General features: G+C 37.2%; 1 protein-coding gene across 4 annotated transcripts in view; it reads right to left on the bottom strand.

Moving 5' to 3' along the window:
• Positions 1 to 2,811: 2,811 nt before the first annotated feature.
• LOC116179660 (histone acetyltransferase KAT6B-like) overlaps positions 2,812 to 15,930 on the bottom strand; it is a 44,863-nt gene continuing 31,744 nt past the window's right edge. For 3 of the 4 annotated variants that reach the window (XM_031499470.1, XM_031499469.1, XM_031499471.1), the window contains 2 exons: positions 11,266 to 14,852; positions 2,812 to 4,440 (listed from right to left, as the gene is read on the bottom strand). In XM_031499470.1, the coding sequence (XP_031355330.1) occupies positions 3,271 to 4,440; positions 11,266 to 14,852 (4,757 nt within the window). In that variant the 3' untranslated portion in view covers positions 2,812 to 3,270. The remainder of the gene's footprint in view (positions 4,441 to 11,265; positions 14,853 to 15,930) is intronic. The other variant, XR_004147012.1, reaches the window with a different exon arrangement.

Raw genomic sequence — 15,930 nt, 5'->3', positions numbered from 1 at the left:
TAAAAACGGCTTCGCATTGCATGATTAAATTTAGAAAATGGTAGTTCACCGAGTACAAATATAACAATAGGCTGGGAAAAAAAGAACTGACCAAGAAAAAACCCAGCCAACAAATTAATATTGAACTTTATAGCAAAATTAGTTATCTGTAATGGCATGAATGCATATTATGATGGTTGTCAAGTAAATTAATATAATGTTGAATCACAGGCTCCGCTGGAATTCCTAAAGAATCAATATTTCATACACATAACAAAAAAAACAATCATTAAAACAGTACAATAAATTCACATAATAAGTTTGGATATTGGATGATCAGTCCAAATCCCACACCGAGTAGTCTTTAGTTGCTCTGGTCATGACATGTCAACATTGTATGAAATCGCTAGGAGTTGGCCTCTTAGAAGAGCATTTCACACAGGAAGGATACCCCAATGGATACAAAAAACAAAGCGCACAACGGGAACACGCCGTACGCTTTTAGCAGATCCCTGCGCAAGTGAGGCCGGGACTTGCCCTCATGTACGACTAAGCGGGACCCCAACTCTTTCATTCACACATCTCTAGGGCCAGTCCAACCCACTAATTATAAAGTATCGGGTTATAGATTACCGAACTCCAGGCTCTCTACCATGAGTACTGACAGTAACCGATCAAAAGACAAATCATGACAACAAAAATAACAGAGCAACCATCGGCAAACTCGCACGCATTCATAATCATAAACAAAATATACAGAATTTATGTAGGCGTTGACAGTTGACATATTTACACTGGCATAACAAAGACTGATACAAAACCAATATTCGGTCACTACATGTCAGGGATCGACTAAACAAATTGATTAGCAATATCGGCAAGATGGCTCTTTTCAAAGACACAAAAAACATAGATATATCTCTGCGTATGTTAGTTCTGAACTTTAGCCAGCCTCTGCTACGTCAAATCGAGATTAAATATCTGTATCAAATATAGCATAGTGCATATTTGAAACAAGTGACCCCGCCAAATATTAATAATCATAATCACCTGGTTCAAATAAATAGTAGGAGTATAACGTTAAATATCACATGATAGTAAAGCAAAGGAACATGTCGTGGCAAAACATTAGTATCAAGTAAATAATTCTCAATGCCAAGTGCAATATGTAACAACCAATCACCTAACGTACGTCACTCGCCCCCATATGAAGCACCCTGTAAATAAACAGTAACATATTCGTGATGCAAACAAAAAAGAAATGTGCTGCAATAAATTAAATTATAAATTAAAAGGTAGTTCTGTATACTTGTATTGAATATCGCCCCTAAGGGAACATCCTGTATCTAAATATAATTAAAAAACGTAAATCGGCCAGTAATTCATGTTGCCAGCGCTTGGGACAAAGGAGTACTGTAAATTGGAAAACAACATATTTACGTAGAATCTCTAGGCATTTTATTCAAAGTATGACCAGTATAATTAAAAGTGCAATTTGTATCTAGAATGTGTTATAAAAATGACAATAATCAATGCTGTACGAGAATAACATCAAATTGGCAAATAATTAAACACGATCATATTATAAAGATGGATGCAATAAACGTAGAGATAAAAAAAGGAGTACATCACCTTTGTAATTGTCGAAGCTGCACTCACTATTCAAAACGTAAAAATTTACTTCTGCCTCAACAAAAGCACAAACACCTCTGCTTAAATCTCTCCTTTTTAAACAAATCCTAGACGAAAATTGTTAATTATGGCCCATTTCAATGTAGAGCAGAGAAAAAAAAACACGTATTCCACGGAAACGAAACAAAGCGCAATCTTGACTTTTTTCGTCACGCCATTTACGCGCGCGATTGTCTGGGGAAGTTATACAGTTAGGAAACCGAATGATTAAGGGTGCAAATTTTATTTGAGACATAGGCCCGTATGAATAAAAGTAAGCAAATGCTTATACTTGCAAAATTCAAAGTAAATACTCGTAAGTGCTCCTTCGCACTGGGCGACTTAGCAGCGCTGCTAAGCAGGACAGGACGCAGTGCAGCGCTGCTAAACCTTGCTAAACAGACCAGTATGAAGGAGCAGTTACGAGTATTTACTTTGAATTTTGCGAGTATAAGCATTTGCTTACTTTTATTCATACGGGCCATACTCTGAATGTCCGTCGTTTAAAAAGGGCAGGACAGAATACAGACCGACAGAACGAAGAAGTAACTGTAGCATCATTACACTAATAAAACACATAAATGGATAAAATTTGGTGGCAAAATATAAATAAATTATCAAAAACTAACATTTTTAATATCAATCGTACTATAGTAATACAAATGAGATTGTAAATATACAAGCAAAAAACATAGTTTAAATAAACAAACTAACAAATTCTCTAATCACAGTGCTATACATTCTTAAAATACATGAGAAAACATTCAACACTTAACATTATGTACAGGTTACACGTATTAGTAGACATAAAATGTCCATCCTCTCAATTTATACAGCCGATAACATATTTCTGAAAAAGATTAACAAAAAAAAATATTAACTTAGTTCATATAGAATATCTATAATATACATATTCACAGTATTTTACACAATCAAACGTTTTAATAAATTATTTTACAACTCCAAAATTAAATATAACTGCCGCTTTTAAATTGTTTGCGTAAACACAAACACTTTTCTTTTAATACAACCGTTACAGGACACATCCACAAAGTAATAATGAAAGTAACTGTAACTTAAACAAACTTATAAATGTAAGTAGTACCATACAAATAATCTCGTAGTGCGTACTTATTGCGTATTGAAGCTTGTGATGTGACCATAAAAATTAAGCGACTACTCTTAAGTATATACAAAGTTACTGGTTAAATTATACTGGTCCGCAAAATTTGGAAAAACCTAAACGTTTTCAAAAACAAATCTTAAGCTACTAGTCCATAAATGAAGCGGTGTCAATAATCACATATTTTATTATGTGGGGTATCAAGTTATCGTCAACTGTGGCCATGTAAGAAGGTGGAGGGGGCGGTTTGAGTACAGCTTAGCTTGTTCAAACAACAGACTATCTATTGATTGACAAAGTACGCAAACTGTACATAATTCGAGTTCTGGCAAAGTGACTAAACACAAAATAAGTTAACACAAATCTAGCACTATATACAGAAGTGTTCTTACCGTAATTTTAACACTAACACATCTGTTGGTTATCTTTGTACTGATTTTGTTTAAAAATCATTTTCTAAAACAAGCACAGCCTCTTCAGACAAAGCACGGTTGTCATTAACGCCGCATACTTCCGTTCAATGGTTGCATTAAACTACCATTGATATATCCGTAGGTAGTATACATGGTGTTCTGTTGAGCCGCCCTTTGTATGGCAGCCGGATCCTGATATTGTGATTGGGCCATATTCATAACCCCCATCTGCATTGGTATTTGCGCAGCATTGTTAATAAAACCAGCCGCAGTGTTGGTAATGTAACCGGCGACTGCGCTGGGTGTTTGTTGTGCGGCCATTCGATATCCGTTGAGTGAGTTGTATTGGGCCATTATGTTTGGATTCAAGGCGACATTAGGGCTCATTCTGCTGGAGGTTGGCTGCATGTGTTGTACGGCGACGTTGGAGGAGTTTCTGGCTGATCGTCCTAAGTTTTGACCGATTGGGGGCGTCACTGCACCGCCGATCTGGTTTACGTTCATATTCGTTTGATAATACTTGTGGTAACCCAACACTTGCTGCTGTAGATTCGCGGGAATTGCGGAAGGTGGCGTCGTTAGATTGCGAACGGATTGATTTTGAATCATTTGGTGCGAGGGGGGCGGTGTCATGTTCCCGTGGGGATGGTGGGTGGGCGGCGGCGTCAAGGTCATCGCGGTAGGAGGTGGAGTCATTGTGTTGCACGAGCCGGGAGGTATCATTTCCAAGCCGTTAGTCAATTGCTGCAGTTTTGCTAGACTACAACTCGAATTTCCCGATGGGTTCTGACCGGTATTGCTTTGGAGGGCGGACGCGGATACCGGCGATGGCGTGGGTACTGGTCCAGGGGTGTGCGCGTGGGCGTTAGATTGTATGTAGAAATTTCCACCGGATGTAACTGCACAGGCCGGCGAGGGACCGATTTTTTGGTGTGAATTTAAAGACGACGAACCTAAACTACTTAAACCACTTTGTTGCGCGCTCATTCGGTGTTGTATTACTGTAGTCATTGCGGGTACACTCACGTAAGTACTGGGGGCTTGAGGGGAAAACGCTTGAGAACTCACAGTCATCTGAGGCACTGGGATATAGTTTCCTTGGCTTATAACTGAATGATGGTGGGGGTGATGTGGATGTTGATGCATTGCACTCGCTCCCAGCTGATGTGGATGACCGTAGCCTTGATGCATCGCGTGATGCTGAAGATGCGCTTGCAATTGCTGCTGCTGTTGCTGCATGACATTGTGTTGCACCTGAAATACAAAGAATATAAAATTTGGAGAAATGTGCACATTTGTTGTGTTTTACTTTAAAAAAAGGGGGATGCCATTCAAGGATACCAATCTAATCCACTATACATTTATAGAACCTCATCACAGTAATCAGTCATTTACAGCGAACCAAGTACCCTTGTCTTCATTAATTATAGAACATGACCTATATATACGGTTTTCGCTATAATCAGCGTTGCACGTTATGAACAGAAGAAAAGGATATGCCAATTTAAATCAAGATTTGGCGGATTTACATTTATTATTATAAAAAAACGCATTAACAGAAGAAAATGAACATTAATCTTTAAATCTTTTTGAAATTAAAATTTTCACTAGAAGAATCTTAGGTTAAAATTTCAAAAATTCTATAAATAAGACAGTTAGCATTGCGCAGTCTGCGCATGCACTCATCTGATTTTTACAACATGCGATATTCTTGCCTTTACTAAAAAATGTCAAAAACATATCTCCATAAATAAAAAAAGTGCGCACATTAATCGTCAAGATTTTTCTTGGTCGAGTGCCGGAGCTATAAACTATCGAATGTAAAAAGAACGAACTATACGCTATTCATTTTAAGAAAGTAGCGGTAGAAAGCATAGGGACAGTTTGACCTTCACTGTGATTGGTTAAAACACGAGTCAGTATTACCCTGAAATATTAAACGAGTGACGAATTCTGTCTTTTAGAAGTTTCAGCTACGAACTAAACTGTCGAATTGTCATTAGCTGTCAATTTCAAAGATCCAAGTGTGACATCGTTTGATTTATATGTATATTTTTCAAATTATGTGCCGTTTTATATTTTTCGTGTGTGTGTCGATCTTCAAACACAGCGCCATCTACTACCTTCTTATAATGAATGCAGTATAGATTGAAAACTGTAGGAGTAGTTAAGGCCTCGGACGGACGGAGAAAGTGGCAATTATAGCGTCTTACAACATGGGTTCGAAAATGCGCTAAAAAGGATACCAAAGATCATACTACAAGGTAGCCAGCGTAAACGCAGGAGTTGTTTCGTGTTTAAGTAGTTCCATAAAAATATTATAGGGGGCTTTCAAAGTTAAGAAGATAACTGATTCATCCGAAGCCGTCTTCGTACGAGTTCGAATCATATCATAAATACAAAGAATGGTTATTGTCTAAAGACGAGACACGTAAATATGACCTACTGAACATTCCTCACGTTCCATTATTATAAAATTACATGTGTATACGTGGGCGTCATTCAGGAAAAGATAGGTCCTGTTACAGACAGGACGTTAAAATGAAAAACATAATTTGTGAGGATTTACACTTTCCCTTTGTATTTTTTTAACCAACGCCAACCAATACATTTTCCAAATTTTTCGGATGAAATGAATATTTGCAAAAGTCTTTTTCTTAGCATAATTTTATAAAAGTTTTAGTTCCAGGTACCTACAATACTTTACCTAATTTTTAAATACCTTTACACTCAGGCATATTTACATTGCAACTGTACATTTATCTAATTTAGACTTGTTGCAATTAAACATTTTGTGATTAGGTAAACGAGATCCCGCTTAGTCTCCTACGTAATAAAATTGTGCCAAGGTAAAGCGAGTCGGAATTTGCTGAAATCGATCTCATTGAACGTAGTTGGTTTAATAATAATAATACAAACACCTCCGCGATTCTTTTTTGAAATCAATGAGGCTGGAGGGGGGGGATTATTGATTTTATCTTTCAAGGTATTCTAACTAAAGGTCTCAACGAAAGGAACTGTTTTTTACCACCTTTCTCCCTTCCCACATATCAAAATGGGGGGGATTGACTTTATTAAGCGGCAAACCAAAGCGATGCAAGCTTTATAGCGGAGTCGATGGTGTCCATCTATCCGTGAACACGATAACTGTCAAACGCTTGGACCGATTTAGTTCAAACTTTGCACAGTTGACCTATGTCACAAGTAATAAGCCTATTAAAAATGGGTCAAATCCAATGACCCCTTGGGGTCACGCCTCTCTGTCTCTGGCAAACGCTTGAATCTATTCGGTTCAAACTTTGCACAGTTAACATATATACCACATGTAACAAGCCAATTGAAAATGGGTCAAATCCAATGACTCCGTGGGGTCACACCTAGGTGCTCTGTCGCTTTTTTAAACGCTCTTTATGGGTTTATTTTTAATACGTCAGGGTGTCTTGGTTACGCGAGGGTTAAAAGGACAATGAATAACTTCATAAAATTCATAACAAATTGCGCCTTTATAAGTATTGAACTTTAAACTGTTAAAAACATGAGTTTGATTTCAAATTTTACGAGTTGAAAATCGGAATTTCTCTATAATTAAGGACCAAGATCATTTGAACCAACAAACTGTATTAACATCTGTCTCTGTCTTTCTGCCCCATTGTAAATTTGAGGGATCACTTAATGGTTTTTTGTAAACTATTGTTAATATACAGGGTGAGTTTTTTTTTCATTTTAAGCATTGGGATTATCTTGGAAAACATAAGACATACAGATTCGGTTAAATGATGAAAGAGTTGTCGTTTTAAGAGCTTATTTAAGATACGCTTTTGTTTTTTGAAAAAAATCCACAGTTTACTAGATATTGAGCGAAAACCAGATTTAGTGATTTTTCTTTTAAATGTAAAATCGTTAAAATTTGAATACAAAAATATGTAAAGAACAAAAATCGTACATTTTTTCCGCTTAATAAGGTACATTTATGAATTTTCATTCTTTCTTTTAATAATTTTCAAGTTATAACTCAAACTTACATTTTTTTAAATGGCAACCATAACTGGCTGTGACATTTTTAAAAAGTGCATTTTTTTCTGTTTACGATGATATAACGTTCATTGTACTTGCTTTGACAAATAAACATGATACAGAACTGTTTGTATTATTAAGGGTAGTAAAAACAGAGTTTACCATGGGAAACATTTTTGTTCTCTTAATTACTCAGTCTATTATAATATTTAACTTAAAACTTTAGGGCCACAAATAGAACAACAACGAAAAGAAATTACAAAATATTACATTTAAATTTCTACTTTGAAGTAATTACAACGAAAAAGTTGGATTTGACATTTTTAAAATGGACAAATTTCTCTCTTTATAACGATATAAGGCTTGCTAAATATACTTTAATAAATAAACGCGCTGCAGGAATTTTCGTATTATTGAGAGGTGAATAAACAAAGTTTGCCATGGAAAACAACGTCTAGTCAAATAGGTAATAGTGTAACATTTAACATATTTAAAGGCCATTTTCGAAAATTCACTATGAAAGTTAAATGAACAATTATATTCAATACACTATTAAAAGTAGATCGTATCATGGTATGGAAAACAATAAATAATCAAAATAAGACCTCAAAAAAGACTTGGATTTAATGTTTGGTGCGGAATTATTGGATCACGAATTCTTGGACCTTTAATTTACGATGAAAATTGGATAGGTCAACGTTATCTTCATTTGCTACCAAATGACTTTCAAGATATATAGGATGGGTTAAATTTGGAAACACGACGTAATTTACACTGGTTTAACCACAACGGTGCCCCACCGCACAACCAACTGCAAATACAAGAGGTCGAGAGCACATAAACCAACTATTTCCAAAGTCACATGGATAGGTAGGAACGTGTCGGCCCTTTGGTCACCAAGATCGCTAGATCTTTCAATTTTAGATTTTCCTTTTCAGTGTTTTAAAAGGATTTAATTTATCAGCGAACTTATGCGATAAAACACTACATGATGCTGTGGTAAATGCCTTTCGCATTTTAGAAGGTAGGATATATATCGAAAGCTGTAAATTCTATTACGCAAAAATTGCCGCTTGTGTGTAAATATTAATGATGGGCATGATGAACATTTACCGAGATAAATTAATTTTTTTCGTTGTAATTACTTCAAAGTAGAAATTTAAATGTAATATTTTGTAATTTCTTTTCGTTGTTGTTCTATTTGTGGCCCTAAAGTTTTAAGTTAAATATTATAATAGACTGAGTAATTAAGAGAACAAAAATGTTTCCCATGGTAAACTCTGTTTTTACTACCCTTAATAATACAAACAGTTCTGTATCATGTTTATTTGTCAAAGCAAGTACAATGAACGTTATATCATCGTAAACAGAAAAAAATGCACTTTTTAAAAATGTCACAGCCAGTTATGGTTGCCATTTAAAAAAATGTAAGTTTGAGTTATAACTTGAAAATTATTAAAAGAAAGAATGAAAATTCATAAATGTACCTTATTAAGCGGAAAAAATGTACGATTTTTGTTCTTTACATATTTTTGTATTCAAATTTTAACGATTTTACATTTAAAAGAAAAATCACTAAATCTGGTTTTCGCTCAATATCTAGTAAACTGTGGATTTTTTTCAAAAAACAAAAGCATATTTTGAATAAGCTCTTAAAACAACAACTCTTTCCTCATTTAACCGAATCTCTATGTATTACTGTTTCCGAGATCCTAATGCTAAATGAAAAAAAAACTCACCCTGTATACAATTATTGCACTATCTATTCATTTTAAGCATTAGGATCTCGGAAACCGTAAGACACAGAGATTCGGTTAAATGAGGAAAGAGTTGTAGTAAGAGCTTATTCAAGATATGCTTTTGTTTTTTTTAACAATCCACAGTTTACTAGATATGAGCGAAAAACAGATTTAGTGATTTTTCATTTAACTGTTTTAGAATCGTTAGTATTAGAAATACAGAAATATGCAAAGAACAAAAAGTGTAGATTTTTTTCCGCTTAATAAGATACATTTATTAATATTTATTCTTCTTTTATAATTTTCGAGTTATAACGCAAACTTACATTTTTTAAATGGTAATCATAGTTGACTGTGACATTTTTAAATAGTGCATTTTTTCTGTTTACAATGATAAGGTTCATTGTACTTACTTTGACAAATAAACATGATAAAGAACGGTTTGTATTATTAAGAGTATAGTAAATACAGATTTTGCCATGAGAAACATTTTTGTTCTCTTAATTACTGTCTATTATATTTAACTTGCAGTTAGTTGTGCGGCGGGGCACCGTTGTGTTGAAACGAGTGTAATTACGTCGTGTTTCCAAATCTAACCCATCCTACATATCTTGAAATTCATTTCATATCACTAGATATTGTTTCCCATGGCCAACTCTGTTTACTTACCTCTCAATAATACGAAAATTGCTGCAGGGCGTTTATTTATTAAAGTACATTTAGCAAGCCTTATATCGTTATTAAGAGAAAAATTGTTTGTATTATAACTCAAAAATTGTAAGATCTAAAAATAAATTAGTATGTTCATCATGTTAACCATTAAAAAGTCTAAAACTTTTATTCCTGTCATTTTGTTGTATTTCTAATAATAACGTTTCTAAACAACGGTTAAATGAAAAATCACTAAATCTGTTTTTCACTCATATCTAGTGAACTGTGGATTTTTTTCAAAAAACAAAAGCATATTTTAAATAAACTCTTAAAACGACAACTCTTTCCTCATTTAACCGAATCCGTATGTCTTATGGTTTCCGAGATCCCAATGCTTAAAATGAAAAAAAAACTGACCCTGTATAATAGGACTAATACACTATTAGAAGTTCAAAAAATTTAATTGAAAACAAGATGTGGATATACGGAGTTTAATTTACAGCAAAGTAACGAGATAAACAAATTGCTTCACCAACACCCACACAAGGTCGCAGCTTGCGAATGACACCGACATCCCATACAATAGCCCTTTGTTCTAAAAATATCTGCGCTTTACAATTTCGCGCGTCTTCGTACCCCGCCAGGTAGTTTGTACTATTGTAATAAAAACATCACCTCTGGGGTACGCAGTCGACTTATTGTGACGAACGAATTATGGGAGTATAAAATTTATACAGCGTTGTTTATCTAGTATAGTATGATCTTTGAGGATACTAAGATGCTATCATACTTTTACTATTAGCACAGATCTACACATACACAGATTGCTAACCTTATGCATTTTTTGGGAAACAAATTTAGGTATACTTAAAAGCGCCCTCTATTGCGGAGCAGTATAAACATGTATCGTTTAAAACTGTAATATGACGCTTATGGATTTATACGTTAGATGTCGCTGCAAAAAATTTAAAGCGGTAAAGTGTGCATATAATCCAGTTTAATTGTATTTTTACCAGGAAAGTTGTGGGGTAGTTTTGATTTCTTTGATTCTATATGTTTTTGGGGTGCTGAATCCGAATCTGAGGTTTGCTAACAAAATTTCATGACGCAACATTGAAAAAAATACAAAAAAAGTTGAAAAAGATATTTTTTTAGCAGTTTTGTGCTTACAACTCGAAAACTATCAACTTTTCGAAAATACCTCTGTGACCACAGGGACCCGCTTTTAATAACTCCCTTAGGACGAATGAGTAGCTCCAGTGTTAAATGAAACAATTATGGCTCAACATACCTCCTATCATATCATACCACTGTAATAATACGAATATTAAGGAATTCAAATTGTGCAAACTTTAGCGCTTCAATTTTGTTTCAGCGACATCTAACGCATAAATCCATAAGCGTCATATTACAGTTTTAAACGATACATGTTTATACTGCTCCGCAATAGAGGGCGCTTTCAAGTATACCTACATTTGTTTCCCAAAAAATGCATAAGGTTAGCAATCTGTGTATGTGTAGATCTGTGCTATTAGGTTAAATTGATCCCATACATAACAAGTTAGTAGCAATAAGGATACTTGGAAAACCCCCACCATTCTGTTTTAGCTTCCATTTAAAGCAATTACTTCAGTTCAAAATTACCTATCCCTAGTGGATCAATAATGACACCTACCTGCTGTTGATTCTGTGTGGGACTCGCCTGCATGTGGTGATGCGGTTGTATGCTGGGCGGCGTTGCCCTCTGCCGCTGCTGCGGAATCGTCGCGTGCTGATTACTAGGCGGCGTAGACCGAACGTTCGAGTGCTGTTTGCTCGAAGGAGTATTCGAGCGATTTCTTTGCTGTTGCATTTGTCTTTTACTTGAACTGCTCTGATGCTGATTGGCGGGCGGCATCGAAATTTGTTGTTGAATCTGCGCCTGTTGCGGGCTAGACGCGGGCGCGCTGGCGTTTTGCTGCACTTGCTGCGACATATTTTGCTGCATGCTGTGCTGCACGGAACACTCGTAACTCGGTTGCAATTGAGGCTGATTGTGCGGAGGAAGAGCGGAGGGAGGACGAGTTGACTCGACTGAGTTTTGGGATGCCATGTCACTGGAAATGGAAGTTGGCGATTCTAATCCTAGTTGGCTGACATCTAAATCGCACTGCCCATAATGTAGGCTGTGTACCGAATTTGTCGTCGAGTCTGGAGTATACACTCCCATTGAGGAAATATCAGGAGCAGACGGAGTAGGCGGGGTGTGCTTTACGACATTCACCGAATGGTGTAATGAGTCTGAGCTATCAAGTTTTGTAGCGCCATCATTGGTCTCTAAAGGTTCACTGGGTTTTGGTTTCGCCACCACCTTATCATATCTCGCATCGCTAGTGTTATTGTTGACCGGCACACTACACGATTTGGGCACACTTGGATTGTGAATTTGAGAATTGGGACACAGACCTGCAGGCTGCGAGTATGCATCCGGAACCGAATGTTCATCGGGCATGCTCCTTGATTTCACAACACCGCACTTGTCCTCCTTCTTAGGCGAGGGCCTCTCTCGTTCACTGCCTTTAACATCCTTGGATTTCGAACTGCTCTGCTGCGAGTGCTTCGACTCGTGCCGATGCATTTTCAAGGCAGATTTTTCCTTCTCGGGGTGTTTGGGTAGAACATCCAAAGGGGGGATGTGTATGGGCAACGGATATCCCTGATAGTCTCTTTTGGTCGGATCGAAATATATACTCTTTTCCCAGGCGAATCTGTCCCACTGCCATTGGTTGTACTGGGCCTGGGTCATGTGATAATTCGGATTGGCCATTGAAAATTCGGCTTTGGCTAATATACTTTCGGGCGTTTCAATATGGGTAACTTTGGGCTTTGTGTCCTCCTGCTTTTGGTAACGAATGTCCGGAATATCACATTTTTCCTTGTGTTTACTTTCAATTTTTGGCATCTCTGGTTTTGGATGAACTTTGGGCTCTTCCTTTGGTTTTGCGTATATTTCCTTCTCCACAGTTTGTGGTTTGGTTTCAACGATGGAGCTTTTCCGTTCCCCAGGTACCTTGAGTTCAGTTTTGGGTGGTTTTGGCTTATCTTCTTTCGGTTTTACCTCCTCATTTTTATGTTTAGTAACTTCTTTATGTGCTGTTGATGGTGTGAGCGGTATTGGCTTGGTTTCGATTACTGTGGGAGGGATTGGTACTTCCAATGGAGTATCCACTTTCGGACTGACATCAGGTACTTTTACATCAACAACAACAGGCGTCTCTACCACCACAGGTTTCTCTACCACCGTGACCGGTTCCACGTCAGCTTTCGGCGGGGTGGTTTCAACCACTCTATCGCACACCACATCAATTTTCTCCACTTCTTGTGGTTTATCAACCTTTTCCGGTGTCTTAACCACGACAGACTGTTCGGCAACCTTCTCAACTTTCTTCTCAACAACTGGGCTTACCACTTTCTCGGGAGGTTTGCTTTCTTCGCGTTTTAATGGAGAGCTCAATGCCGAGCTTTGTTTGGCCAATTCCAGCACCTCCTTCTGGGACAATATTTTAATCTTCTGCCCGTCAATTTCGGTTTCAGATCCGGATGTGGTCGAACAAATTGGAGAGGGCTTGAATTCGTACACTGATTTCTCAGGCTCTTGAACTGGCGAGCAACTTCGAGTTTCTGTGACTTTCTCCTCCGGTATAACCTCATTCATTGCTTTGACGGGGGATTTTTCACTGTCCTTCACTGACAGCTTGTCGTCCTGCTGCACGGGTTCCAAGATATTTCTGTAAGACTCCTTCAATCCTCCAAGCTTATACTTTATAATTGGCGAGGAACATTTGTTTTCCTTAGAAACCTTGTCATCACGTTCGTCATTCTCCATTTCGTCATCCGCTTCGGCTGATGAATCCTCTTCGTTCACAATTTGACTGTTCCTCTTCCGCAAGGGAACCTTTTCCGATAAATCCAATTTATCTCTAACTTTGCTCTCGTCCTTCCCAAAAACTTGCGCCACCTCATCGTCAGATTTTTCAGAAACGATCGACTCGCTCTCGCTTCCTTTCTGTAATTTATCCTTAATCAGCTCGGGGAGAGTCAGTTGCTTTTTATCTAATAGCGCTCGCTTAAAACGACCTTTACCACGACCGCGCTTCTTCAACGTCGATTTTACGGGGGTAGATTTTAATTGAGGCAGTAGAGACGGAGTGCTGTGCTTCACGTCTTCGTCATCTTCTTTGGCGTTCAAAGGTGGTAAGCTTTCTTCAGTTGTGGTTTCTTCCGCCTTTATGGTCTTGAAAAGCTCTCCTTGGCGTTTCGCGCGCCTTTGCGACCATCTTTCACCTGTGTCCTTGGCTTGATTGCGACGTTTAACTATGCTACTTGACTCTGGGGACTTCTCCACAATGACAGTTTCTTTGGATTCGTCTGGTGGCTTATGCTCCTCACAGATGGTATGGGATTGAACTTCTGGTTTATCAACCTCAGGCAAAACAGGAACTTCAACAGGCTCATTTTTAATTTTCTTCTTCTCCTTGTCATCATCTTTCTCATTCAAAACAAATTCATTACGTTTTCGTTTAGGCGCTTCAGCAGGTGTATGCGATTTATATTTAATATCCGCGTACGTGGTCTCATTGAACTTGCTAGGACGCGTACGCCGCCTGCCCGACGAGGTTACCTCCACTTCCACTTCTGCGGGCTGTGCATCAGGCACTTTATCTTTCACGGCTGGAGTTTTGGGCGTTCTTGGTGTTTTTAATACTGATCCAGTTTTTCGTTTTCGCCCTTTCTTCATTTTCACTCCTTGCTGAGTTTCAATGATAATTTTTTCAGGTACGGGAACAATAAGATCAGCAGATTCCATCGGCTGTCCATCCTTATCTTCATCGGACTTCTCCTCTCGGAATGGATTAATGGTGGTGGTCAACAGAGGGGTCCATCGTAAACATTCGTGGTCGATGGGTATTCTGGTTTTTGATCTGGCCACCCTTTCAGCGTGAGTGTTCACAACTTTCCAGTCTATGCACAGCGTGGGCGCGGCACCGTTTTCGTCATTCGTACATTTGATAAAACTCAGTTGATGTAACGCAGTGGCTATATCGTGACAGTACATTCCGGTCTCTTTGCTTATTGTCGAAAAGCAAATCTTTTCGTCGCTGTGTTTGTAAAGGTACTCGAGCACAACGGATTTCCAGTAGGCGTGATATGAAACTTTGCCCAAATCCGAAAGGGGTTTTTCAGGTGTTCCTGGTTGACCCTCTTCTTTCGACAGTAAATAACCTAAAAAAATAAATAAATCAAATAACTTGAACCTCGAGCTCTTTTAATCGATTTTTAAACATAATAGGCGTTTTCAAAGCTCATTGTAGTTAAGAAAATTAAAAGTCCCCAATTCACGTATTCAACCATTTTTTTTTGCGAACATGCACTTTCCCCGAAGCAGCTTAATGACTGAGAACCAGATTTTCAGGTTTAAGTTACACTTATTTCCATTGTAACCTATAACGTTTGCATCATAAAGAAAGCAGTTAATAGTATTTATTGATTTAAAGATATGATTCAGGTAACGTATCGATTTTGATGGGATATTTAAAATTAGAGCTTTATCTGAGCATAACGTTCACCAATTCTCTTATAAATTTACTCAAATTAAGTTTTTGATACACCAATACCACATAATTTAATTACCACATAATACAGAACAGATAATTATAGTATAGATAGGCACAGCAAAAAAGGTCAAGTCTTGGATGAAAAAATAACTGGATTGCTAGCAAAGTCAAATTTATGAAGCCAACATCTACAGCGCCATCACAAGGCGGTGTGCGTTTTGTGAAACGAAATTTGACACACGTCATTGAATGTTACGCGATTAGTGATTTTATGTAAATTTGTGTTAGTTAGTTGTGCTACTTTTACATAATTAATTAAAAATGAGACTCTGAAGTGGTTTTGTAAAAAAATGTGATGCAGTTTACAACCTTGAAAACAAGGACGTTAAAACAGAAACGTTTTTCGCGTAAGTAAAAGGCTAATTCGGTTCCTTCAATTTTCCCAAATGCATCAAATGAAAATGTCGATAGTTTCTCCAACCAAGAACAAGTTGAAGAAATGACAGTAGATGAAAATGTAAACACTTTCGCTAGTCATCAAAATATGAATCTTAATCGTTGTGTAACACCCTCACCGTCATGTTATACACGTTATCCTGGAGATTGGTTAGACTCTGCAATAAACATGTACATTTTTTTAATAAAAGCTTATTCCACGATCTATTGGTATCATTATCCAAAAATTTGATCTACTTCAAATTTATTTATTATATAAATTAATTCGTCAGGTATAAAGTTAAACAGTT

This window comes from Photinus pyralis, unplaced genomic scaffold (assembly GCF_008802855.1).
Source record: "Photinus pyralis isolate 1611_PpyrPB1 unplaced genomic scaffold, Ppyr1.3 Ppyr1.4_LG8, whole genome shotgun sequence".
NCBI classification, from domain to species: Eukaryota; Metazoa; Arthropoda; class Insecta; order Coleoptera; family Lampyridae; genus Photinus; species Photinus pyralis.
The sequence above is the reverse complement of the archived record's forward strand: the minus strand, read 5'-3'. Positions and strand labels throughout refer to the sequence as shown.